At 57.3% G+C, this 26,254-nt stretch overlaps 1 protein-coding gene across 3 annotated transcripts; it reads left to right on the top strand.

Annotated features, from left to right (window-relative positions):
- Window positions 1-3,311: 3,311 nt before the first annotated feature.
- LOC129648854 (angiotensin-converting enzyme) lies at window positions 3,312-24,392 on the top strand. Of its 3 annotated transcripts, XM_055575573.1 has the most exons (25): window positions 3,312-3,950; window positions 4,599-4,766; window positions 5,387-5,480; window positions 5,888-6,031; window positions 6,430-6,621; window positions 7,138-7,235; window positions 7,582-7,754; window positions 8,119-8,342; window positions 8,655-8,799; window positions 9,085-9,183; window positions 9,432-9,554; window positions 10,118-10,329; window positions 10,942-11,078; window positions 11,906-12,064; window positions 12,406-12,493; window positions 14,298-14,441; window positions 14,595-14,786; window positions 17,386-17,483; window positions 17,683-17,855; window positions 19,948-20,171; window positions 20,452-20,596; window positions 21,320-21,418; window positions 23,211-23,333; window positions 23,599-23,786; window positions 23,953-24,392. In XM_055575573.1, the coding sequence occupies exons 1-25, from the start codon at window positions 3,702-3,704 to the stop codon at window positions 24,180-24,182; spliced, it is 3,921 nt and encodes a 1,306-aa protein (XP_055431548.1). In that variant the 5' UTR covers window positions 3,312-3,701; the 3' UTR covers window positions 24,183-24,392. The 3 variants fall into 3 exon arrangements, with proteins under 3 accessions (XP_055431548.1, XP_055431549.1, XP_055431550.1); XM_055575574.1 differs by lacking the exons at window positions 3,312-3,950; window positions 4,599-4,766; window positions 5,387-5,480; window positions 7,582-7,754 and having other exon boundaries at window positions 5,893-6,031; XM_055575575.1 differs by lacking the exons at window positions 3,312-3,950; window positions 4,599-4,766; window positions 5,387-5,480; ... (7 more) ...; window positions 9,432-9,554; window positions 10,118-10,329 and adding an exon at window positions 10,618-10,849.
- Window positions 24,393-26,254: the final 1,862 nt, after the last annotated feature.

Here is a 26,254-nt window from a genome sequence, read left to right as displayed (position 1 = left end):
GTATTCAGAATTGTGCAGTTGTCATTACTAATTTTAAAACATTTTTGTCATCTCATCAGGAAAGTCCACGCCATTGCAGTCCTCTCATTCCCTCTCCCCCAGCCACTGGCAATCACTCATCTACTTCCTGTCTCCCTGGATTTGCCTATTCCAGACATTTCACGTAAATGGATTTATACAACATGTAGCCTTTCCCTTGGCACCGTGTTTCAAAGGCTCATCCATGTTGCAGCAAATAGTCCTACATTTCTTTTTATGGCTGAATAATATTCCATGAATATACCACATTCAGATCATCTATTTCATCAGGAGATGGACATCTTAGGTTGTTTCTCATTTGGGGCTATTATGCCTAGAAATGGAATTGCAGGGTCATACGACATCTCTAACATTTTTAGGAGCTGCCAAACTTTTTTTCCAAAGTGGCTGAACCATTTTACAATCTCACCAATGATTCAAGGGCGCCAGTTTTTCCATAGCCTCAACAACATTTGTTATAGTCCATCTTTTTGGTTTTAGGCCTCTTGGTGGGTGTGCTTCCCAGATGGCTCAATACTAAAGAATTCACCTGCCGATGCAAGAGACATGGGTTTGATCCCTGGGTTGGGAAGATCCCCTGGAGAAGAACTCACTCCAGTATTCTTGCCTGGGAAATCCTGTGGACAGAGGAGCCCGCCCAGTGGGCTACGGCCCATGGGGTCCCACGGAGTCGGACAAGACTTAGTGCCTAAGGCTGCACACGGACATGGCGGATATGAAGTGGTGTCTCATTGTGATTCGATCTGCATTTCCATGATGACTGATGGAGTTGTGTGTCTTTTTATGTACTTATTGATCAGGTGTGTTTCTCTCGAGAAGGTCTATTCAAATCCTCTGCCCAGTATTAGTTAGTATGTCTTTTTATTGTTGAGTTGTAAGAGCTCTTCATACTTTCTGAACACAAGTCCTTTGTCATATTCATGGTTTGCAAATATTTTCTCTTATTCTGTGGGTTGTCTTTTTTTTTTTTTTTTTCGGTCCACACAGTGTGTCTTCCCTTCACCAGGGATCGAAGCCCAGAGTCCTAACCACTGGATTGCCAGGGAATTCCCTCGTGAGTTGTCTTTTCATTTTCTTGATGGTCCTTTGAAGCATGAAAGGTTTTAATTTTGATGAAGACTATTTTGTCTAATTTTTCTTTCATCACTTATGCTTTTGGTGCCATATCTAAGAAGCCATTGCCTACTCCCAAGATCACAAAGATTTATACTTGTTTCTTCTAGCATTTTAATGGTTTTAGCTCTTACAGTAAGTCTGTGATTAATTTTGGGTCAATTTCTGTAAATAGCATGAGGTAGTGGGTCTAACCTCACTCTTTTGAGTGTAGAAATTCGGTTGTCCCAGCTCCATTTGTTAAAAAAAGACTTTCTTCCCTTTCCCCCTACCCCAAGAGTGCCATTTAAATTGTCCTCATATCCTTGTCAAAAATTGATTGAACATAAATGCAAAGGTTTATTTCTGGACTCTCAATTTTATTTTGTTGTTGGGTGTATTTTCTAAGGGATTTAAAAAAATAATAATTTTATTTAGTTAGTTAGTTTTGGCTGCACCAAGTCTTCATTGCTATGCAAAGACTTTCTCTAGTTGTGGCAAGCAGGGCTACTCTCCAGCCACGGTGCACAGGCTTCCCATTGCGGTGGCTTCTCTTGTTGCAGAGCATGGTCACTCACGCATGGGCTCAGCAGTTGTGGTGCATGGGCTTAGCTGCTCTGTGGCAGATGGGATCTTCCCAGACTAGGGATCGAACTTGTATCCCCTGCATTGACAGGCGGACTCTTAACCACTGGACCACCAGTGAAGTCCCTAAGGGATATTTTTCTAACTGTGATGATTAGTGACCTGTCCTTCCCCAGAAGAGTGATGCAGAGATGGGGAGCTCTCCAAAGCAGACTGCATTTCCTGGGTGGGTCAGGCCCTCGTGGCATCGTAATCACGTCCTCCCCCAGGATTCGGAACCCTCTCCATCGTTCTGCTGGCAGCTAGGCGACAGCTGACTGAGCTAAGGGCCTTATCTCTTTAATACCTCTTAAGGTTATTATAAATACCAAATAAGATAACTTGTACAAAAGAATTTAGAAAGGTCTAAAAAGGTACCCAAATGTAAGTTGTATGTACTTTTAGATCATCTTCCAACCCCTTCAGCCTTTGTTTTTACGGTTTTTCAACGAGGCCAAGGTTGTTCCATGCTGAACTCAGTCCCTCTCCCAGATGTTCTATAGACATGGTCACCAGGCCATGTGTCTGACCTGAAGTTGGAACACTTGCCCCCCAGCCTCCCAGATCCAGTGCTCAAGAGCTCCTCAGAGATGAGGCCCGGCTCAAACCTGGCTCCCTCCTGCTTTCCACGCTTTCTTTCCTGATAGAGGAGAAGGACTCCCTGGTTTCAAGCTAAGCCTCAGACTCTTTATTCTCTCTACCCTTCCTCCCACTCCAAGACCCCTGCTTTGGGGCCTGAAGGGGTGCCACTCTCAAAATCTCCCCCACCCAAGCCTTAGTTGGTGGGGAGACTGTTCCCTCCTGGAAGACAGCAGCTCCCTGTGCACATGACCCACAACCTGAAAGCCTTAGGACCACTGGATTGAGAGCTGGTGGGCTCTGCGGAGGAGAGGCCGGACCCCCGTCCTTGGTGGAACTGCTCTGATCCCAGGTGTCCACTTTGCCAGTCCTGAGGTGTCTACTGGTATAAAGCCCTCCTCTCCCCTTCCTCCCCTCCCCTCCCCTCACACAGGGGGAAAGACTGATGGGGAGTGTGGAAACCTGGGGTGACTGAGAGCAAGCCATTCAACCTGGGTCTTAGCGTCTTCCTCTGTCGTCTCTGTGGTCATCTTTGTAGCTCTCCAAATTGGCAAGTCTGTGTGATTGTTCTTGCCTGAGCAAATGACAGCTTGTGTGAAGGAAGCAGGTGTGCCTGTGGCTCTATGCCTCCCCTTCCAGAACAACCCCCCATTCTTTCCCCCATCTGACCGCCCCCCCCCTCCCCGTCTCCAGGTGAAACGGGGTCCCTGAGCATCCCCCCAGATGCCTGCAGAAGCCTAGGCGCTCCCCAATCCATGCAGGCCACACCCAAGGCCTCGTGAAGAAGCGGGACCGGGTGACGGTCATTAACCCTGTCTCGCGGCACTAGCGACTCTGCGGACAGCTCCCCCACCTTGTCACTCCGAGCCCAGAGAGCCCCGGGCGGTAAGGCCGGAAGACTGAGCGTCAGAGGCCGCTGGGCTCCGGGTCCCTGCACCGAGGCTGAGTGATGGAAGGGGAGGGCACGCCGGCAGACTGGGGTATTCCAGCAAACTGCTGGGTCTCTCAGCTTCATAGGTGTGGGGTGTATGTGTGTGTGTTGGAGGAGGGGGTTTCTCCTTTCTAGCCTCCCCTGCGAGAGCCTGACCTAAGGCCCGTCCGCCACTCCCTCCCACCCCCACCCCAGCTGCATCTCGCCGGGGGCCGCCTCGGCTCGTCCTCGGTCCGGCGCCCCTGCCCGGGGCGGGCCAGGAAGCCTCGGTCTCCGCCTCTCTCTCCGTTAGGCCCGCGCGGCGGCCGGGGGACTTTGGAGCAGAGGAGGAAGCGCGGCGGGGCGGGGAGGTGGGGGTGTGTCGGAAGGCGGCCGGGTTTTATAACCCGCAGGGCGGGCGCTGCACGGGAGAAGGGGCTGCGTTGCGCACCGCACCATGGGGGCCGCGTCGGGTCGCCGGTGGCCACCGCTGCTGCTGCCGTTGCTGCTGCTGCTCCTGCCGCCGCCGCCCGTGATCCTGGCGCTGGACCCCGCGTTGCAGCCCGGGAACTTTCCCGCCGACGAGGCCGGGGCGCAGATCTTCGCAGCCAGCTTCAACTCGAGCGCCGAGCAGGTGCTGTTCCAGAGCACGGCCGCCAGCTGGGCGCACGACACCAACATCACCGAGGAGAACGCGCGGCTCCAGGTGGGCGCGCGGGCCCGAGGCGGGGGCGGGGCCCGGGCGGCCAATCACAGCCCGGCGGCTGGGCGCTGGGGGGCGGAGAGTCCCCGCCCCGCGCGCGCGCCCCCGGCCCCGGAGCCGTGGGGTCCGGGCGGGGCCCGCCTGCCTCCTCTCCAGCCATCACCCCGCCCCTGTTCCCAAAGCGGTCCCCGTAGACAGGCAGTCAGTTCCCTGGCCCGGTGCTGGGCCCATGGTCCTGCCCAATAAGGAACCCAATAAACGAGGCCGGCCACTCTGACCCCGAGTCCTCCCAGGCGGCGGAGCCGGGGGTGCCTCCGGGCTGGATCCGCGGCAGTCTTTGCTTAGGGTGCCCGCTCTGCTCTTGGTTCTCCCCTTCTCTGGCCGCACCACCTTCCCCTCTCTCCCTGTACCTGTCACCTTTCATGGCTGTCTGATCACCCTCTCCTCTCCCTCCCTCTCTTCTGGCGCGTTTCTGCTCCACCGCCTCCCTGAGGCAGACCCCCCCGCCGCCCCAGTTCTTCACCCTCAGGGCCAGTTGAAGGGAGCAGTGCTCCCATCAGCGCCGGTCTCCAGAAGCCCTTGATCTTCCTCCCCTCCCCCAGGGCCATGGCCTCCCCCGTTTACCCTCTCCTGCCCTCCTGGTGCCCACAGGAGGAAGCAGCCTTGCTCAGCCAGGAGTTTTCAGAGGCCTGGGGCCAGAAGGCCAAGGATCTGTTCGACCCGGTCTGGCAGAACTTTACCGACCCCACGCTGCTGCGCATCATCGGGGCGGTGCGCACCCTGGGCCCCGCCAACCTGGACCTAGAGAAGCGGCAGAAGGTGGGCCCGAGGGGTGGAGGCAGAATTCCCCAGGGTACCCTCCCAGTGCCTACGGTGGTGGTGAGAGGTGGGGGTGTCTGGCCAGGAGGGACCCCAGGATCTCTACTGGCCCTGACTGCAGGGGAAGCCCCTATGAGCAGAGTGGATTCCTGAAGTATTGATTTCCCTGGAGATGGGGTGCGAGAAGTTACTTTATATTAAAGCAAGTGTCAAGGAGTAGAAAGCAAAATTCAAGTAAACAGTGGAAGATGAAACAGGGGTTTTCAAAGTTTCTCCATAGGTGGTTTGTTTTAAGGGCTTCCTCCGAAAGGTGGAGAGGGTATCAAGGTCAGGGAATGAAGAAGATTTGGTCTCAGTCAGGTGGTGGCCGAGCTCAGAATTGAACACTGCTCCCTAGTTCTCAGGATGCCAGTCTCCCATCTCCACAGGCGAGCTCCAGTGGAAGCGAAACCCGTCCATTCACGTTCAGATATGCTCCGAGTGCCACGAAGCGGCCTTGTCCAAGCCGCATCCCCCCTCGGGGCGTCTCCCCTGTTCCTCCCAGCAAAGAGAGGAGTGGGTAGCCAGATTACTTTCGAGGGCTGTTCATCACTAACATTTTCTCCACTCTGACTCCCCAGTACAACTCTCTGCTAAGCAACATGAGCAGGATTTACTCCACGGCCAAGGTCTGCTTCCCCAACAAGACTGCCCCCTGCTGGTCCCTGGACCCAGGTAACGGGCCTGAGTCTCCTGTCTGTCTTCCGGGCCTTCCTGACCTTCCCGGCCACCCCTCGGCTCTCTGAGGATGGCACATTTCTGCAGAGGGGGGCAGTAAACCCAAAGGCCTGAACCTCTGGTCAGGACCAGAGTGCCTGATGCCCCCACGCCCTGCTCCTCCAGGCCGACTGACTTCTGGAATCTCCAGCCTCCAGCCCCGACCCCGCCCTCAAGTGTGCTTTTCCTCCCCCATCACAACTGGCCTTCATCGTGGCCACCTGGTTTTCCCTTAATGGGCCCTCTCATCCCCCCAAGAGCCCTCCACAGGCCTTAGACCCCGCCATGGCTTTCCTTACAAACCTCCTCTACTGCTGACTTCGAGGCAGCAGTCTCTGAACTGACCCTGCCCACCTGTGTCTCAGAGCTCACCAACGTCCTGGCTTCCTCGCGAAGCTACGCCCTGCTGCTGTATGCCTGGGAGGGCTGGCACAACGCCGCAGGCATCCCACTGAAGCCCCTATACCAGGACTTCACTGCCCTCAGCAACGAGGCCTACAAGCAGGATGGTGAGCACACCCACCAGCCTCTGTGTGGGCACTACCCTCCCGTCTTCTGTCTCCACTGAGCCCCGAAACACACAGAGCGGCCATTATGATGACTCCCTACACTGGTCCAAGGTCTCACAGATGGTGGATGGCCAAACTGGGCTTTAGCCCCATCAGCCTCATGCTGCCCTCCTGGCGCTCCTCCCAGCTGTAGGGCTCATATGTGTCAGGACCTGTTTAGCTGGAGTTGGAGCAACCATAGTTAGAAAACTGAGAGCGGTAACCCCCAAGCTCTCCCTTGCAGTGAGCAGGCAGATACACTGGCCCTGAACCGGGAGAATGGCCAGGTGATAGCTGGAGGGGGTGGGTGCCAGAGCCTGGGGCCTGAACTGCATCCCCAATGCCACCCACTCCCCCAGGCTTCTCAGACACAGGGGCCTACTGGCGCTCCTGGTATGACTCTCCCACCTTCACGGAGGATCTGGAGCGCCTCTACCAGCAGCTGGAGCCCCTCTACCTGAACCTCCATGCCTACGTCCGGCGCGCACTGCACCGCCGATATGGAGACAGATACATCAACCTCAGGGGACCCATCCCCGCTCACCTGCTGGGTAAGGGCCAGGGTCAGGCTCATCACATTTCACCTTTCAGAGCATCGCATTGCTCACTCGCCCACACGTGAACCTATAAAGTCGATGATCCTTATGATCACTGCTGTTCAGAGGGGGGCTTAGGATGCGTGAGGGACGTGGCACAGGGCAGAGAGCTAGTAAAATGCAGAGCCAGGAGCCACCCTGAAGGTTTTAGCTCCAGTGGAAGAGGAGAAAGAACCCCACTTTATCCCCCGGAAAGCCAGCCCTGTGGGCTGGTGTCAGGGCTAGGGGAGGGCAGGGACCTGGCAGTCAGAAAGGACCCCAGCCGCATCACCTGGGCACCTTGGCCTTTGCCAGCCCCAGGGAATGCAGAGCACTCGGGAGTGGGTGGGACTGCTGTGTGAGCCCAGCAAGTGGACTGTGGCCCTGCCGTGCCCCAGGTCCAGACACCGGGGTGCTGTTCGGTGACACGCCTAGGGAAGCAGGTGCTGGCTGGGCTGGGCACCAAGCTGTCGGTTCCCCTCCCCTGTCTAGGGAACATGTGGGCCCAGAGCTGGGAGAACATCTACGACACGGTGGTGCCCTTCCCCGACAAGCCCAATCTTGATGTTACCAATGTTATGGTGCAGAAGGTGAGCTCAGAGTCAGGCCCTGGCAGGGGCCATGCGAGGGAGTCGGGCACGAGTTGCTGAGGAGCCGCAGCCTGCAGAGTGTCCCCACCGTGCGCTGGGCGCCAGTTCTTCCCTCAGGACCCCGCTGGGAGGGGAGGGTGGCAGCGAGCAGCAGCCTGCTTTTGTGTATCCGCTGTAGCCAGTAGGGGCCCGGCCTCCGGGAAGGGAGGCCACGGAGCAGAGGTGCTCTTCATGAGCACGGAACTGACCCGAGTGGGGGACCCCAGACGCGCCCCCGGGGCAGCCGGGGTGGGCTCCAGCAGCTGGCCTCTGACCCGAGTGTGCCCCCCCACCCCTCCACCCCCAGGGCTGGAACGCCACACACATGTTCCGGGTGGCGGAGGAGTTCTTCACCTCCCTGGGGCTCTTGCCCATGCCACCCGAGTTCTGGGCAGAATCCATGCTGGAGAAGCCAAGCGACGGGCGGGAGGTGGTGTGCCACGCGTCCGCCTGGGACTTCTACAACAGGAAAGACTTCAGGTCTCGATACTGGAGGCGGCTTGCAAGGCTCCCCAAGGCCGGGCAGCCGGGCCACAGGGAGGCCAGCTCCCAGGCCCACGTCTATCCCAGCTCTGAGACCAGCCGGGAGGCTGGGTCTCTTCCAGGGCTGCAGCAGGCTGCTTTCACTAGGCAGCTCTGACAGGCAGCAGCCTTGTACCTTGGAACCGAGGGGAAAGGCTGGGTGTGGCTGGGACAGGGTGGTTTGCCTGTTTCCAACGGTTCCTGGGAGTCCCGGGACAGCGCCCGCCTGGCTTCGTTCCCTCTGGCACCAGCCTCCCTGAGTGTTCTCTGGTCCCCGTCCTGCCCGTCCTTCACCCTCACCCGCACGCTCTCCCTGCCCCAGGATCAAGCAGTGCACGCGGGTCACTATGGACCAGCTGTCCACGGTGCACCACGAGATGGGCCACGTGCAGTACTACCTTCAGTACAAGGACCAGCACGTCTCCCTGCGCCGAGGCGCCAACCCCGGCTTCCACGAGGCCATCGGCGATGTGCTGGCCCTCTCCGTCTCCACTCCCGCACACCTGCACAAGATCGGCCTGCTGGACCAGGTCACCAATGACACAGGTATGCGGGGGTGGAGAGGACCCAGCCCAGCCCACCCAGGCCCCACTGGGCTCCCCAGCAGGACCCCACTGGTCGCTGCTCCCATCTGCCCGCCTCGTTTCCGCCTCTCTGCCCCACGTCAGGCAGGTCTGGGGATCCACCCAGGCCTCGAGGCCTACCCTGCATCCCAGCTCCACTGCCCAAGCATCCTCTTCCAAGCAGGACTCCATGGTCCCTGCCTAGCCTCACCTCCTGCCAGCCTCTCCCCCAGGGCCCCCTATCCCAGCTGGACTCCCCTCTCCCTCTGACCTCTCTCTTCTCATCTCCCAACAGAGAGTGACATCAACTACTTGTTAAAGATGGCACTGGAAAAAATTGCCTTCCTGCCCTTTGGCTACTTGGTGGACCAGTGGCGTTGGGGGGTCTTTAGTGGGCAAACCCCCCCTTCCCGCTACAACTATGACTGGTGGTATCTTCGGTGAGCAAAGAGGGATGGAGAGGGGCCTCATCCCAGGGGCCCTTGCCACCTTCTCGGGTACCCTGCCCCCTGCCTCCCTCCTCTCCAGGAACACCTTCCCCCTCCTCCTCACAGCATTCTTCTTTCCTGCCTAAAACTCCATCAGACAGGTGGTCATCCCCAGTTCTCCAGGGTGGGGAGGGTCAGCCGGTGGGAATGCCTGCTTGGCAGCCTTTTCTGCAAAGGGAAAATCAGCCTGTGTACAACCCTCAGGTCCTAAGACAACTTAACCACATCCTTTTCCAGAACCAAGTATCAGGGGATCTGTCCTCCGGTTGTCCGAAATGAAACCCACTTTGACGCTGGAGCCAAGTTTCACGTCCCAAATGTGACCCCGTATATCAGGTATTGCCCCCAGTTCTGGCACACCTTAGTTCCTTCCCCTACGCTGGGTCCCCACATCCCGGGCTTGTCCCCATCCTCCCCTAGACCCCCAGCAACCTGGAATTTGAGTGGGCCTCTCCCCTGAGCCAAGCTCGGTTCTCAGTTCTCCCCCAAGGCAGCCCATGGTCCAGCCTCTGCCCTGTGGAAGCTAGCTGGGCCCCAGGCAGGGGACCTCTGCCATCCCCCTCACACCTGCCCTGTGCCTGTAGGTACTTCGTGAGCTTTGTCCTGCAGTTCCAGTTCCACGAAGCGCTGTGCAAGGAGGCAGGCCACCAAGGCCCCCTGCACCAGTGTGACATCTACCAGTCCACCCAGGCGGGGGCCAAGCTCCGGTGTGTGGGGGCTGTGGGGGGTGAGGGGAGAGCTCAGTGAACGGTGTATTGGGAGGGGGCACCCACCACGCCAGTGGAGGAAGCGCTTCTCCACTCCCCCTCCTTTTCTTTCTCTCATCAACTGCTTGTTGAGTGGGCTTTCTGGCTGGCATGCATGATAAGTCACTTCAGTCGTGTCTGACTCTTTGCCACCCCATGGACTGTAGCCCGCCAGGCTCGTCTGTCCAAGGGATTCTCCAGGCAAGAATACCAGAGTGGGTTGCCATGCCCTCCTCCAGGGGATCTTCCCACCCAGGGATTGAATCTACATCTCTTACATCTCCTGCATAGTCAGACAGGTTCTTTACCACTAACACCACCTGGGAAGCCCTTCTGGCTGGCGTGGGGCAAGACAAATGTCCCCCTTTCACAGGGCTCCTAGGCCCTGAGACTTAACACTGCCATTCTTAACACTGCCACCCAGTGGGGAGAGAAGTGACCAGAGGCGGAGCAGGTGGGCAGGGCAGCAGCTACAGACCCTGGCCTGAGAGCCCTGTGCCCACAGCACCCGCTCTGCCCAACAGGGCACTGCTGCAGGCAGGCTCCTCACGGCCCTGGCAGGAGGTGCTGAAGGACATGGTCGGCTCAGACAACCTGGACGCTAGGCCGCTGCTCAGCTACTTCCAGCCGGTCACACAATGGCTCGAGGAGCAGAATCAGCAGAACGGCGAGGTCCTGGGCTGGCCAGAGTATCAGTGGCACCCACCGATGCCTGACAGTTACCCGGAGGGCATTGGTAAAGCCCGGGGCAGGGTGCCATGGCTTCTCAGCTCTAGGTTCGTGACCCAGGCCCCCAGTTCACAGTTCCCCATCAGCTTGTCCAGCCAGGCCCTGGCGTCCCCTGAGTGCTCGGCAGGGCCCTGGGGTGGAGTGGGCACATCTTTCCAGCTGGGGAGGGCGTGCCCAGCTCTGAGGCCCCCGGCGGGGGGCTGGCTGGCGGGCACACTGCTCTATGAGGTCATACTGCAGGATCCGCTCTTATTGGCCGGGGGCGGGGGCTGCAGGGCTCTGCTCTCCTGCGGCCATGGGCCACGGTTGGGCTGCTCCAGGACTGCCTCGCCTCCTCCTCCTCCTGCTCTGCTGTGGGCACCCCCTGCTGGTCCCCAGTGAGGGGACCACCGGCCAGGGGACCACCAGCCAGGTGACAGTCAACCATGAAACAACCAGCCAGGCAACAACCAGCAGTGAGACAACCATCCGCCACTCAATCACCCATCCCTCAACAACCAGCAGCCCGAAGAAAACCCAGAGCCCAAGTGGGATTGGCTGGGGGACGGGGCGGGGAGGCCCAGGCAGCGGCGGGAGGGCGAGGGGAGGCCTGTCTGTGTCCCTCTGCTGTGTCCCGTAGACCTGGTGTCCGACGAGGACGAGGCCCGCAAGTTTGTGGAGGAATATGACCGGAGGTCCCAGGTGGTGTGGAACGAGTATGCCGAGGCCAACTGGAACTACAGCACCAACATCAGCACGGACAACAGCAAGTTGCTGGTAGGGGCCCCTCCAGCCCAGCACACGGGCGCTCCTCGTCCCACAGGGTCCGTCCTCTGAAACCCAAGGCACTACAGGCTGCCCTCCCGTCCCCAACATCACCCCGGGGGGACACGTCCTCAGAGTTTGTGAAAAATCCTTGCAGCGTATTGAAAAGTGTCCAATTTCAGGTCCAGGTGGGCACACACCCAGTGCCTAACACAGGTTGTCTTTCATTAATAATCTGTTGTTGGTAAAGGAATAATTTGTGCAGAAGTAAGTGATGCCAAAGTCAGTTTTTAAAAAGACTGAAGGGTCCTGTGTGCCACCATAGTGAGGGCTACACCTGCCCCCCAACCTCGAGCCCCTCCGCATCTGTGTGGCCAAGCGGAGATCATAACCAAGGTGAGCCACAGAGAAATAACATTCGTGAAGACCCATATGCACTAGCCACTGTTCCTTGGCACTCGACATCTATTGCCTCGTGTATTCCTCAACGGTCTTGCAAAGCCAGTGACCTTATTCCCATTTTACAGCTGGGACCCTGAGGCTCAGAAGCCACAGAGAGAATGCCAAGCTGCCTCTGTCCCAACAGCATTCAAGATACGGGGTGGGGTTTCCTTCTCTGCCTCTCCCATGCGATGTCTTGCTGGATGAGGGCATGTGTACTGCACACAGGGCATCGCAGACAGTCCGGGCTGAGGAAGGTCTTTATAGGCAAAGGCAGCAACTTGAGAAAGCCGCCCCCTGACACCCAGCCTCTTCGGCTCCTGCACGATGCCTCCTCCTAGGAGCCCTTTCGAGAGCTCCTCCTGGGCCTCATGATACGGCTCCCCCTGTGCCTGCAGATGGAGAAGAACTTACAGATGGCAAACCACACAGTCAAGTATGGCACCTGGGCCAGGAAGTTCGACGTGACCAACTTCCAGAATGCCACCATGAAGCGGATGATAAAGAAGATTCAGGATCTAGAGCGGGCGGCACTGCCCACCAAGGAGCTGGAAGAGGTGGGGAACTTGGGGGTAGGGTGGGGCAAAGGGGGTGGAGGATCCCAGGTCAGGAGAGGGTCCTAGCTCGAAGGATGGCATGTAGCCTTCATGCTGCTTCCTCCTCCTCAAGTTGTCAAGTCATGACTTCTGCCACGTCTGTGCACACCTCCAGACTCGTCTACGCACACCTCCAGACTCGTCTACGCACACCCCCAGACTCGCTGAGAAGGGAGGGCTTTGGGAGCCCCCTCCCCAACCCATAGCCCAGCAACCCCCCCCACCTCCCACCCCATGCAGTGGTGCCAGGGCAAAGCAGGGGGCCAGATCTGTAGCTCGCTGCCCCTCTGCTTCCCCCGCAGTATAACCAGATCCTGCTGGACATGGAGACCGTTTACAGCGTGGCCTCTGTGTGCCACGAAAATGGCACCTGCCTGCGGCTCGAGCCTGGTGAGCACACTGGGCAGTGAGTGGGAGGCCCGGGGAGGCTGGGGTGCTGTCCACGAAAGGGAAGTGTTCAGTTCTGACTCAGGAGGTCAGCACGTCCAGGGAACTCACTTCCCTCTTTTCCACCCATGGGGCTTCTCTGCCACTGCTTAGAACCAGCCCGGCTTCATCTCTGAGCTAGTCCCCCAGCTTCTGCTCCCTCTGGTCCCATCCTCCCTGCTCTACCCTGCGCTCTGCCCTTCAGAGCAGGTGTATCTCAAATGTTTCTCTCAGGGGCTTGGGCTACCCTCTAGGCACCTACCTCCCCTTGCGCTCCTCCCTGGATACCACCCCACCCCGAAATTGAAGCCTCAGCCAGCAGAAGCCATTCCCACCTCACTCCCTCCAAGGCCGGCAGGAATGGACCAGCTCTGGCGAGTCCTCTTCCTCTTGCAGGAGACTGGCCAGTCCTTCTTAATCTTCCCCCTTCTGAAGGAGCTCAGCCCGACACCCCAATACCTGCACACAGAGACCCCCCCCCGCCCCCTCTGACCACGCTCCCCCCACCTTCCCAGGGTCAGGGAGCCAGAGACATAAACATTGTTCCTGAGGAATCTCCACCCAGAAACAGTCTCTTCCTGGCCCTCCGCCCAACTCCCACTTTAGAACAATCACAAATAGAAATGGAAATGGAAAATAAACAAGAGAGAAAAACAGTTTTCCTAGGACAGGGTTTGGCCTGGGGGTTGTGTATGAGGGTAGGCACGCAAGTGGGGCTGGATGTACATGTGCGTGTGTTTGTTTATGGACAAGAGTGTTAGAGGGAATGTGGCCTCCACCCCCATCAGTCAGCCCCTTGATCTGGGGCTGGGCTGTCAAATCGCTGCCGGTAGTAACAATAAGAGCATCCCCAAAAACAGAACATTTACATCAGCAGAGAACAGATGAAAAATTCTCAAAATGTGTTTTCCTCCAAACAAGTACCTTGAATGTGCTTCCTCTGTGTAAAGGGGATGCACATAGCATATCTCAGCTCAGAGCGCGGTCAGCAAGGGGTGGATCCCCACAGGCCTCCGTCTCAGGCCGGGTCGGGCAAGAAGCAGGGCCACCTTCACACCTGACCCCCATGCTCACGGCCTCCTCACCTGAGCTCTGCGAAGGCCGTGTCAGCTCCATGTAACCCATAGCCCAGGAGGCCACTCATACAGGCATGGCTCTTGACAGGACATGGATCCAAGGTGGTGCTTGAGTGGATCTCTGTACTTGGCCTGCACAGTGGTTATTCAGGCAGTTCAGTTACAATGTGTGAAAGGCACCCTGGGCCCCGTGGGGATGCAGAGATGAAGGAGCCCAGTCCCTGCTCAGGGTCCTCCTGCCCCCAGGCCAGCATTATCCCCATCTCACAGACGGAGAGAGGTCAGGAGGAAACCAACCAAGAACCCCCATCTTTTGACCTCCAGGCTATTTCTCCCAGGGAGGGGTTGCCAGGGGACAAACGGCGAGCAGCAGCTCTGGGGCCTGGGTCCTGGGTTTGTGCCCCGGCTTGGCCGCTTCCTGGCTAGGAGACGCAGCCATGCCACCAGCAGCTTGTGTGGCAGGAGGCTCAAGGGCACCCCTCACGGGGCTGTTGCAGCCCTGTAGTTGCCTGAGGTTGTGTCTGTGCAGCGCCAAGCTTGGGCCTGGCACCTGTAAGCCCATATAAAGGGCACCAGCCTGTCTCCAGTTTCCCCTGACCTGTGCTGCCCCTTCCTGTCTTCTCCCAGCTCTGGAGGAGGTGGGAGGTGAGCCAGGAGTTGGGGGCTCAAGCCATCCCACCCCTCCCGCCCAGATCTGACCAATCTGATGGCCACATCCCGGAATTATCAGGACCTGGCCTGGGCATGGAAGAGCTGGCGTGATAAAGTGGGGCGGTCCATCCTCCCCTACTTCCCCAAATACGTGGAGCTCACCAACAAGGCCGCCAGGCTCAATGGTGAGTGCTCCCTGCAGAGTCACCAGTGCCCTCAGAGGGTTCCTCTGAGACCCGAGAGGTGAGGGGGGCAGTCCTTGAAGGAGACAGGGAGTGCTCCAGGGATGGTCAGGTGTCCAGAGAGCCTGGCCACACCCCCAACCCCCACCCCCACAGGCTACCAGGATGGCGGGGACTCCTGGAGGTCCATGTACGAGATGCCCTTCCTAGAGGAGGAGCTGGAGCAGCTGTTTCAAGAGCTGCAGCCGCTCTACCTGAACCTGCACGCCTACGTGCGCCGGGCCCTGCACCGCCACTACGGGCCCGACGTCATCAACCTGGAGGGCCCCATCCCAGCCCACCTGCTCGGTGAGCACCAGCAAGACGAGCCGCAGTCCAGGGGCAGAGGGCAGACTGGGAAGGCTCTGCAGGGGACACTGGAGCCCGGGGCAGGGCAATGTTTCCAGGCCTGGAGTGGGGTGGGGGGCGGGGGTGGGAAGAAGAGCCCCCTACCTGCAGTTGGTGCCGCATTTGCTATAGATCCACATGGCACCGGTCACTGGGGATGGGGCAGTGCACAGAGTTCACAGGCCTGTGCTGGGGAGACCGCCTCCCAGGTCACAGCACCAGGCGCCATGAGGGTGAGGAGGGGGCTGGGAGTGGGAGCTGAGAAGGCCTCCCCAGGAGGGGGCTGTGAACAGACCCTTGAAGGGTGAGAGGTTCTGACAGCTGGAGAAAGTAGTCATGTCGGGAGAGAGCAGGGTAGACTCGATGTTCAGGCAAAGGAGCTGGGAGAGTGTTGCTGTTGCTCACTCAGTTGTGTCGGACTCTTTGAGACCCCGTGGACTGCAGCACACCAGGCTTCCCTGCCCTTTACTATCTCCCAGAGTTTGCTCAAACTCATGTCCATTGAATTGATGATGCCATCCAACCATCCCACCCTCTGTCTTGCCCTTCACCCTCCTTCAATCCTTCCTAGCATCAGAGTCTTTTCCAATGAATTGGCTCTTCTCATCAGGTTACCAGAGTATTGGAGCTTCAGCTTCAGCATCAGTCCTTCTAATGAATATTCAAGGTTGATTTCTTTTAGGATTGACTGGTTTGGTCTCCTTGCAATCCAAGGGACTCTCAAGACTCTTCTCCAGCACTACAATTTGAAAGCATCACTTCTTCGGCTCTCAGCTACTGTTTATGGTCCAGCTCTCACATCCATACATGACTACTGGAAAAACTGTAGCTTTGACTGTATGGACTTTTATCAGCAAAGTGATATCTCTGCTTTTTAATATGGTTTGTCCTTTTTAAAACTAGGTTTGTCATAGTTTTTCTTCCAAGGAGCAAGTGGCTTTTAATTTCACGGCTGCAGTCACTGTCTATGGTGATTTTGGAGCCCAAGAAAATGAAGTCTGTCACTGTTTCCATTGTTTATCTATTTGTCATGAAGTGATGGGACCAGATGCCATGACCTTAGTTTATTGGATATTGAGTTTTAAGCCAGTTTTTCACTCTCCTCTTTCACTGTCATCAAGAGGCTCTTTAGTTCCTTTTCACTTTCTGCCATAAGGGTGGTGTCATCTGCATGTCTGATGTTATTGATATTTCTCCTGGCAGTCTTGATTCTGGCTTGTGCTTCATCCAGCCTGGCATTTTGCATGATGTACTCTGGATAGAGGTTAAATGATCAGGGTGACAATATACAGCTTTGATGTACTCCTTTCCCAACTTGGAACCAATCTGTTTTTCCATGTCCAGTTCTAATTATTGTTTCTTGACCTGCATACAGCTTTCTCAGGAGGCAGGTAAGGTGGTCGGTGTTCCCATCTGTTTAAGAATTTTCTGCAGTTTGTTGTGATACACATAGTCAAAGGCTTTAGAGTAGTCAGTGAAGCAGAAGTAGATGCTTTTCTGGAATTCTCTTGCTTTTTCTATGATCCAATGAATGTCAGCAATTTGATCTCCAGTTCCTCTGCCTTTTCTAAATCCAACTTGTACATCTGAAAGTTCTCCGTTCACATACTGTTGAAGTTTAGTTTGAAAGGCTTTGACAGTTACCTTGCTAGCATGTGAAATGTCCCCTCAACTCGGGGACCCTTATTCTCCAGGGGTTGTAAACTCAGATGCCCTGAGTGCATGAAATGGGCAGTCAGAGACCACAAGGGGTGGCAGGGACTGGGCAAGCAGAAGCCACGGGGCTCCCATGTCTGTCAGACCATCGGGCCCTGTTCCTGGGGGGCTCCTCACTGTGGACAGAGAGACCAGATGGGACCACACACCGTTTACAGATCATGAGGGAGACCCTCTTCCAGCTTTGGGTCTAGTTCTTTGCAGCTCAAGAGACCAGCCACCCTCGGTCTCTCTGTGGTGAGAACTCAGAATGCCAGCTCATTGGCCGAGAAACACAGACCCCAAGAAGGAAAGCAGGTGCCCATTGGCCTGGGAGCTGGGCTCAGAACAGAGCTTGTGCCCCCATCCCATTCTGGCTTCTCACTCACTCCTACCCTCACTGGCTTGCACCCATAGGCTCCACTCGATGTCAGCTCAAGCTTAGTCTCCTTTGGCCCTGAAGGTGGTAGTTGCTCAGTTCTGTCTGACTCTTTTGCGACCCCATGGACTGTAGCCTACCAGGCTGCTCTGTCCATGGGATTTCCTAGGCAAGAATACTGGAGTGGGTTGCCATTCCTTTTTCCAAGGGATCTTTCTGACCCAGGGATTGAACCCAGGTCTCCTGCATTGCAGACAGATTCTTTACCATCTGAGCCACTTGGGAAAGCTTCTTTACTCTTGTCTTGCCCTAAATGCTGAGACATCAACCTCTCCTAAAGGAGGGCAGTTGGGTGGTTCTTTTTTTTTTTTTTTTTTAATTTTGGTTTTGTGCTGGATCTGGTCCCTCACACTGTGTGACGGTGCCGAGCCTAAAACGCAACATCGTCTCCCCTCTCTCTGCTTCTCGTCCTCTACCTGCCTCCAGGGAACATGTGGGCACAGAGCTGGTCCAACATCTATGACTTGGTGGCACCCTTCCCTTCAGCCCCCAAGATGGATGCCACGGAGGCCATGATAAAGCAGGTCCGCACTGGCCCCCTCCTCGCACACCTGCTCCTCTAGGGTGGCCCCAGGGCGTGGGGCGGGGAGCCCTGCCCCAGGGGGAGAGGGCCCCCTAATTCAGGAGCTGCTTCCAGCTTGGCCCTCCCCCCAGGCCCTCCCACAGTGGCACACAGTCTGTCCCCACCGTCCCCAGCTTCAGCAGAGCTCCGTCTGTTTGCAGGGCTGGACACCCCTAAGGATGTTTAAGGAAGCAGACAATTTCTTCACCTCCCTGGGGCTGCTGCCCATGCCCCCTGAGTTCTGGAACAAGTCGATGCTGGAGAAGCCGACCGATGGGCGGGAAGTGGTGTGCCACGCCTCCGCCTGGGACTTCTTCAACGGCAAGGACTTTAGGTGCGTCCGGGCTGCAGGTCCTGAGCCCAGAGGCCAAGGAGACGAGTCCAAGTCCGAGCTGGGGGCGGAGGGTTCAGAGAGGTGGGCCTGGCCTCAGCGTGGCCACCAGCTTGTGGCAGGGGAACCGCATCCACCACACAAGGGTCTCCGTGAGCGCTGACCAGCTGCGTCAGCTCAGGGTTCCTGGTCGCAGTCCTGGGGGTGAGCCTTGTGTGAGCCGCCAGCCAGCCTCCCTCTCGGGCAGGCCCTGCGCACAGCAGGCCCTCTCCCTGATGCCTGTGCCTTGAGACAGGGGAACACACGGGGGTGTGGGGGCTTCACACAGATCTGCTCTCACCTCTGACAGGGCTCAGGAGCTGTCTTCATTGGTGGACAGTGTTTCAGTTACTGCTCTGAATCACGCCAGCCCAAAACCCAGAGCTGTAAAACAACTATTTGACTAGGCTCATGATTTTTTCATTATTATTTTGAATGTATTTATTTATTAATGGCTATGCTGGGTCTTTGTGGCTGTGCGAGGGCGTTTTCTCATTGAGGCAGGCAGGGGCTCCTCTCCAGTTGCAACATGCGGGCCTTTCACCGTGGTGGCTTCCCTCGTTGCGGCTCACAGGCTCCAGAGTGTGGACTCAGTAGTTGGGGCTCATGGGTTTAGTTGCCCCGTGGCATGTGAAATCTTCCCCTAGCAGGGGTCAAACCCGTGTCCCCTGCATTTGCAGGCTGGTTCTTAACCACTGGACCACGAGGGAAGTCCGCTAGTGATTGTATGGGCCAGGGATTCAGGCACTGCTCAGTGGAAGTGGCTCATCCTGCCTTGCAGGGTGGAGACCTTTGCTGGGGCAGCTCTGATGGCGGCAGAAGGCTGGCATGGCTCAGCGGGGTTTCGGCTGTGCTCCTGGCTGTCAGCTGGCTTCCTTGGTTTTTCTCTGTGTGGCACATGCTGGGGTAGGGACACTCATGTGGGTTCCTGCATTCACATGCTGGGTGCCTGGGCTGGCGTGGCTGGAGCAGCTGGGGTCTGGCCGGACATCTATCTCTACAAGAGCTTGGATGACCTAATGGGGTGGCAGCCTCAGGCGGTCAGATTTCTTACCCAGTGGCCGGCATCCACAGAGCAAAAGCAGCCAGATCTCTTAAAGACTAAGTTAGTCCAGAACTGGGACAGGTCACTCCTGCCACATTTTATTGGCTAAAGCAAGTCACAAGATTCAACCAGTCACAACCCAGGTTCAAAAGAAGATTAAGAAGTTACCACCTCTTGGGAGAAGTGGCAGAGATGGTGAAGTATCTCTGATGAGAAGAGTGGACTCAGAGGTCCTGGAACAAAGCAGGCAGGTTCACTGGCTCCCCTGGCCTTGGGCTCTTCCTTCAGAGGCATGGAGACCAGAGCTTCAGGGCTGGGTGCAAACAGACTCTCAAAGCTGAGGGCTCCTTGGGGAACCTCGCTCGTACTGGGAGTCCTAACAGAAGGTGGGCAGACCCCAACTTCATTGTCACTGGGGCAGCTCTTTCCACTCACCATAGAATAACAGAAAAAGGGGTCCACTGAGCTGAAAAGCTCTGGTTAGATCCAAGGGTGAATTTCCTCAGCTCATAAAAGGTGGAAGGGGAAGTGGAGCCCCTGCTCAGACAGCTTGGTAGATGTCCCATCAGTCCTGGCCCTGAGAAATCCTGGGGTGATCTGCCTGCTGGCATCAGGCACGTGGGGTGCAGAAGAGCCCAGACACCATGGTTTCCTTCAGGAAGTCTAAGACCAGGGAGAGACAGACCGTGAGAAGAGGAACCACAGGACCCACGTCCTGGAAAGTCACTGAGCGTGACTGAGGGTCCCCGTGCCTCCAGAGCACAAACCTCGCACTGTCAGAAAGCCACACACACAGCAGTGCAGGCTCGAGGTGTTCAGGGGAGCTGGAGGCAGGGAGTGGCCTGGAGGACCATGCTGTAGGAGTTTCCAATTCCCAGATCGCCTCCATTTCTCCTTTTGGTTTTCCTCCCCATGATGCTGTGGCGGTCCTGGGGGCCTGCTCTGAGAGCAGGGTTGGCCGCTGCCTTTGCCCAGGGCTCCTTGCTGTCTCTCTCCCACCCTGTACTCCAGGATCAAGCAGTGCACCTCGGTGAACATGGAAGACCTGGTGGTGGCCCACCACGAAATGGGCCACATACAGTACTTCATGCAGTACAAGGACTTGCCCGTGACCTTCCGGGAGGGTGCCAACCCTGGCTTTCACGAGGCCATTGGGGATGTGCTGGCCCTCTCAGTGTCCACCCCCACGCACCTGCACAAGATCAACCTGCTGAGCAGCAGGGATGGCGGCTACGGTGAGTGAGGAACGGGGAGATCCAAGCGGGCAGAGGGGCTGAGAAGGGGCAGCGAGCTTGGGAGGCAGAGAGGAGGCTCCGTGGTCACAGGCAGTGCCAGGACAGAACACAGGGAGCCAGGGGACAGCCAGCGGGGAGAGCAGGAGGGAAAACCCGTCCCAAGAGGCGGGTCACCCCGCTCACTCCACCCATTCCACCCACCGCACACCTGCTCAGCCCCCTGCTAGGCTATGGCGGGAGGCACCCCTGGATCTGACGTCGGGCTCCCTTCTCTTGGCAGAGGAGGATATCAACTTTCTGATGAAGATGGCGCTCGAGAAGATCGCCTTCATCCCCTTCAGCTTCCTTGTCGACCAGTGGCGCTGGAGGGTGTTCGACGGAAGTGTCACCAGAGAGAACTACAACCAGGAGTGGTGGAGCCTCAGGTTCTAGAGCCCTGCTGCGGGGTGTGGGCCGGGGGTCTCCACGGGGTACATGCCGGCACCTGCGTCTGTGTGTACCTGGTGTGTCTGCATGTGTGGTGTCTAGGGGTGTGTGTGTGTGTGTATGTGCGTGCCTGTGTTTGTATGTACCTGGCATGTCTGTGTACCTGGTGTGTCTGTGTGGCATGTAAGTGTGTGTGTGTGTGTGTGTGTGCCTGCATCTGTGTGTACCTGGTCTGTCTGTGTGCATGGTGTCTAGGTGTGTGTGTGTGCTTGCGTCTGTGTGTACCTGGTGTGTCTGCCTGTATAGTGTCTAGGTGTGTGTGTGTGTGTGTGAGCGATGGGGTACCTGCGGGCAGTGACACACAAAGGCACAGCTTGCAGGAGTAGTCAGCACCCTATGCAGGCCCAGGGCAGGCACCATATTGCGAATCAAGAACACCAACTGCCAGCTTGATTCTCCCCCAAAAGTGAAAGTGTTAGTCACTCAATCGTGTCTGACTCTCTGTGACCTCATGAACTGTAGCCCGCCAGGCTCCCCTGTCCGTGGGATTTTCCAGCCAAAAATACTGGAGTGGGTTGCCATTCCTTTCTCTTGGATATCTTCCCAACCCAGGGGTCAAACCCAGGCCGCCTGCATTTTTGATGGATTCTTTACCGTTTGAGCCACCAGGAAGTGCTGATTGTCCCCAAACCCTCCCTCTAATGTGTCTTCCTCCTCCACAGGCTGAAGTACCAGGGTGTCTGTCCCCCACTGGCCAGATCTCAAGACGACTTTGACCCAGGGGCCAAGTTCCACATTCCTGCAAGTGTGCCTTACATCAGGTAACAGGAAAGGGAGGAGGGCATCTGGAGGGGCAGCGCCTCCGCGTGGTGTTCAGACACCTTTGCTACCCCTTCCAAGAGCTACCTGCTCCAGGAGCTGCCGTCGGGGCAACCTGGGGACCCGTGTGTGGTGCACTGCGTCTGGGCCTCTCACCTGTAACCAAGACTGACACTGTTTCACTCTTGTGATACCATGAGAGCCCCCACCCTCCAGACAGTTGAAAATAGAAAGTTCACTATGACCGGCTAATGGTTACAAGACCTTGGTTAGTTAACATGAACCATGACCCATGGCCAGACCATGCCCTGAGCACTATGTTCTCATTTTTACAGCATTCTGTTCCCTTGTATGTATTGAACATATTTCCCGTGACATAATTTGAGTTGTAGGCTCAAATTGAGCCTCAACCCACTGGAGCTAGGATTAGAGGCCCAGCTGGATGGAAGCCTGTATTGTTAGGGGCACAGGGTCACAGCCTTGGGATTAGACAGTACAGGTTCAAATCTCATCTCCATGACTGTTCCCTTAAGTAAATCCTTCCATCTCTGTGAGCACCAGCTTCCTCACCTGTGGAATCCCATTTCATAGGATCGTTGCAAGAGTTCACATCTTAGCACACAGTTGTAATACAGAACACGCTTGGGGACTGGTGGCCATAACCCACCATCATTAAATCACTGTCTTAAATGGAATGCGGAAACACAGCAGCGCCATCAGTCATGCACCCCCCACGTGCATGCACCCAGTCAGCCCCTCTCCCTCTGCGTGCTATAGGGGAGCACAGGCTGGGGGCTGGGAAGTGTGATTAGAGGAGCTGGAGCCCTCCCTCGAGGCAGGGATCTGGGGCAGAGGGCCCCTGTGCTCCCCAGAAGGCCAGTGAAGGAGGCTCATGTCCATCATGCCCAGCCTTCCACCCCAGCACCTGGTGCAATGTCAGCACAGTCAGGACCTAATAAAGAAGCATGAGGTGGGTAAGCTCTGTGCCCGAGTCCAGGAAGGAAGAGAAAGCCTGCTCAGAGGCTCCAGGGAGCAGCGGGGGAGCAGGGAGCCAAGAGAGTCAAGGGCACCTCGACGCAGGCCTGACCAGCCAGTGTGCCAGGGTGACCTACAGAGAGACCCTCCGCCCGCCTTCCCAACGGGCTTCTGAGCTCCTGAGCTGGCACTCACTTTCACACAGAAGCCGGCCCACGTGACGGCTAGCTTCCCGGCTTAGCACAGATAATTCTCCAGGAGGGAGCGGGCAAAGGGACCGCCCTCCAGATTCTGACCAGCAGCCTTGGCAAAGCACATACAGGAAAGGCCAGGAAAGACAGTGCACATGACTTGTGCCCAGCCTTCCCATCTGCGCTGCTGGTTCAGGCCATTCCAAACCTCCCCACATTCAGAGAGGCTGCCCCTCCTTGACCGGCAGACTCCTGCAGGGAATTCCCACTGCTTTGGGATAAAGGAGGTCATTTGGGCTGGCTTCCCTGCCCGATCAGAAGCATGACCCTGGAGGCAACACCTCAGGGACAGAGATGTCGTTTCTGTGTCCAGAGCAGCCCGCCACATCTCTGATGGGCTCTGCCCCACTTGGCCTCGCCCATGAGCATCCCTAGCTCTGAGAGTCTCTCCCAAGATGCTCCATGCGGAGGCAGCTCTGTGGTGAGAGGCGGGGAAGGAGGCCCGGATGACTCTGCAGGCCAGGACGGGCTCACCCTGACACCATGGCAGGCAGCGGGAGGCAGGGTGGCTGGGGCTCGAAGGCGCTGCCCCCAGCGCCCACCCCAGGCCTCGCCTGCCCCCCTGCAGGTACTTCGTCAGCTTTGTCATTCAGTTCCAGTTCCACCAGGCGCTGTGTCAGGCGGCAGGCCACCAGGGCCCGCTGCACAAGTGTGACATCTACCAGTCCAAGGAGGCCGGGAAGCTCCTGGCGTGAGTCTCCTCTGGCCTTGCTCTGACCCCTGTCCTCCCCACGATGACCTACTTCCCAGTGGAGCTCTTCCCAGAACATCTACCATGGCCTTGGCCAGGGTCACCCTTTCCCCAAAGCCCCAGACCTGCCCAGGCCCTCAGTCCCAGGGGGGAGCGGAGGCTGGGAGGTGGGGTAGAGAGAGCTGGTGTGAGACTGGGACGGGGTGGGACAGGGAGCCTCCCAGCCTGTCCCTCTGACTCGGTTCCCCGCCTGGGGCTCCCCCAGGGATGCCATGAAGCTGGGCTTCAGTCAGCCGTGGCCCGAAGCCATGCGGCTGATCACGGGCCAGTCCAACATGTCGGCTGCCGCCATGATGACCTACTTCAAGCCGCTGCTGGACTGGCTCGTGACGGAGAACGGGCGGCACGGGGAGAAGCTGGGCTGGCCTCAGTACAACTGGACGCCAAACTCGGGTACCGCCACCCACCCCCCTGGGCCCCGGGGCAGCCCCAGGGCTCGCTCAGGGCTGGGGCCCTCCCAAGTTAAGGCAGGTTGGAGTCCCGCCTCCACGCTCAGGGTTGGGGAGCCAGCGGTGTGCCCGGCCCGGCCCAGCGCCCGCTCTCCTTCCTCCCCGCCCAGCTCGCCTGGAAGGCCCCTTCGTGGGCTCCGGCCGCGTCAACTTCCTGGGCCTGAACCTGGAGGAGCAGCAGGCCCGCGTGGGCCAGTGGGTGCTGCTCTTCCTGGGCGTCGCCCTGCTGGTGGCCACGCTGGGCCTCACCCAGCGGCTCTTCAGCATCCGCCACCACAGCCTCCGCCGGCCCCACCGCGGGCCCCAGTTTGGCTCCGAGGTGGAGCTGAGACACTCCTGAGAGGAGACCGGGAGGGGCCCTGCGCTGCTCCTGACGCTCACCCCAGTCCCCTGCCCTCCTCCTGCCCCCTCCTCCTCCTGCCCCCGCCCCCCACCAGTCCTCCGGACCTCGGGCCACCGTGGCCTCTGCCCCCCAGTCCCCAGAGACCCAGAGTCCCCCTCACATGGCACCCTCTGCCCGTCTCCCTGTGGATACAATTAAAGGTCCTGCCTTCCCATCTGCGTCTGTGTCCCTCACGGGGAAGCTCTCTCGCTTCCTGCCAATCAAGGGCGTCACTTCTCGGGGGTCTTCATTTCTTTCCAAGAAGAGGCTAGAAAACGCCCCCAAGCTCTGGCCCCAGCACCACCCAGCGCCCAGGCCAGTCCCCTCTCCAGCCCGGGCAGCTGGCCCCTGGCCTGCTGTGGCAGGCAGGCCTGGCCAGGCCTGGGCACTGGCCCAGGAGGGCTCTGGGCGGCAAAAGGGGAGCAGACATTCCGGGCTGCTGGAGCCCTGCCCCCCCTATTCCCATAAACGGTCCAGTCCCCTGACTGAAGGCTCCCAGCTGTCCTCTAGTCCCCGGGGGGAGCGCCAGGCACCAGCTCCATGTCCACTCGCACACATGCTCAGAACCACCGGAGTACTGCCCACAGGGCCCAGGGTCAGCACCCTTTGCCCTAGCCGGGCAGAAGGGGGTGCCCACGCAGGGACTGACTGCAGGGACCACCCCTGCCCATGCCCCCAGCACATGCCCTCACCCAGAGCCTTCCTCAGAGGCCAGCCTGGTGTTGAGGGAGTATCATTTTGAGGGACATTTTAAAATCGTTTATCTAGATGTTTATTGTAGAAAATCTAGAAAATACAGAAATGTGTAAAGAAAAGCCTTTTACATCAACACCAAGAGATAAGCACTGTTGACATTTGGTGTACGTATTTCCAGCCTTTTTTTCTCAACACTATATTTTAAATCTGATCACACTGATTTACAGCTGTGTAACCTTTTTCTAGATAGCATGGCCAAACCTAGAGCCTGGCCAAAGCCTGGCCCCCCTGGGAGGACCCTTGGCCCTGTGCCCTTTGTGGCTGTGGCCCAACCCTAGTATCTGTCCCCCTGGTATCCCCTAGGGCCACAGCTTTTGCAGCCCCTCCCCCGCCAGTCTCCAGCTGCTGTTGTTTCAGTGTATGTGTATCTGTGTATTTGTGTGTCTCTGTTAGTGTGTGTGTCTGTGTTGGTGTCTGTGTGTTCCTGTGTCTGTGATTGTGTGTATCTGTGTTTATGTGCCTGTGACTGTGTGTGTGTTTGTGATTGTATTTGTGTGTGTGTGTTGGGGGGGCACGTAGATGCAATCATGCAGGCCTATTCCATGGGTCAGGATGTGGAGTTGAGGTATTCCGGATTTGCAAGAGGGTGGAAGTTTATGATTACTTGAGACAGTGGAATTTATAAACATAGCCTCTAAATAGTTCCAAGCCTTCTACCACCCAAGACTTCTTTAATGACCCCCCTCCTCAGCCTGATGTTTCAAAAGCTGTTTGGCAGACAGAGGTCATTGTCATATGACCCCCTTCCTATCTTTACAAGCTTCAGGGGTTCCTGCTGCCAGTCAGAGTCTGTGGGCAGCACTCAAAGGTCTGAGCTGCAAAGAAGACTTAACAGCCTTATATCCACGAGGACTTTTGAAATATTAAAAACGTTTAGACTCCTATTTCTGCCTCCTCGGATGATCGAGGCGAGGCCATGCCTAACTAGGGGATAGCTGAGGGGGTGGTGACAACCGGAACAGGGGCCATTCCGACATTTTCTGCCAGTGACCTGAGAGCTGGGCCCTGCCCGAGGCTGCCCGTTGGGGACCAGCTCTGATCCATGCGGGCCGATGATGGTTTGTCCAATCTCCGCACCCTGCCTCAGGCTGCCCACTCTGACTCTGTAGGGAATCGACTGGCTTCAGATTAGGCCTAAGTCAAATCCTACCTCTGAACTTGACCTTGAGCAACTTACTTCCATTTTTTGAGCCTCCAATTTTATGCCTGTGAGATGGTTCCTATGATGGTTCTTATGAACCCTCTCACGATTGCTGCAATTGGTTGGATGAGAT

The sequence above is a fragment of the Bubalus kerabau genome, chromosome 4 (genome assembly GCF_029407905.1).
Source record: "Bubalus kerabau isolate K-KA32 ecotype Philippines breed swamp buffalo chromosome 4, PCC_UOA_SB_1v2, whole genome shotgun sequence".
NCBI classification, from domain to species: Eukaryota; Metazoa; Chordata; class Mammalia; order Artiodactyla; family Bovidae; genus Bubalus; species Bubalus kerabau.
Note: the sequence above shows the minus strand (reverse complement) of the source record. Positions and strands in the feature narration are given on the sequence as shown.

What these genes read in the sequence shown, in the direction of transcription:
- LOC129648854 (XM_055575573.1), top strand. Translation starts at nt 3,702, where the DNA reads ATGGGGGCCGCGTCGGGTCGCCGGTGGCCACCGCTGCTGCTGCCGTTG. An exon ending in CATCCCCGCTCACCTGCTGG is followed by an intron (nt 6,622 to 7,137) that starts GTAAGGGCCAGG and finishes TCCCCTGTCTAG; the next exon opens with GGAACATGTGGGCCCAGAGC. An exon ending in GAGGCCGGGAAGCTCCTGGC is followed by an intron (nt 23,334 to 23,598) that starts GTGAGTCTCCTC and finishes GGGCTCCCCCAG; the next exon opens with GGATGCCATGAAGCTGGGCT.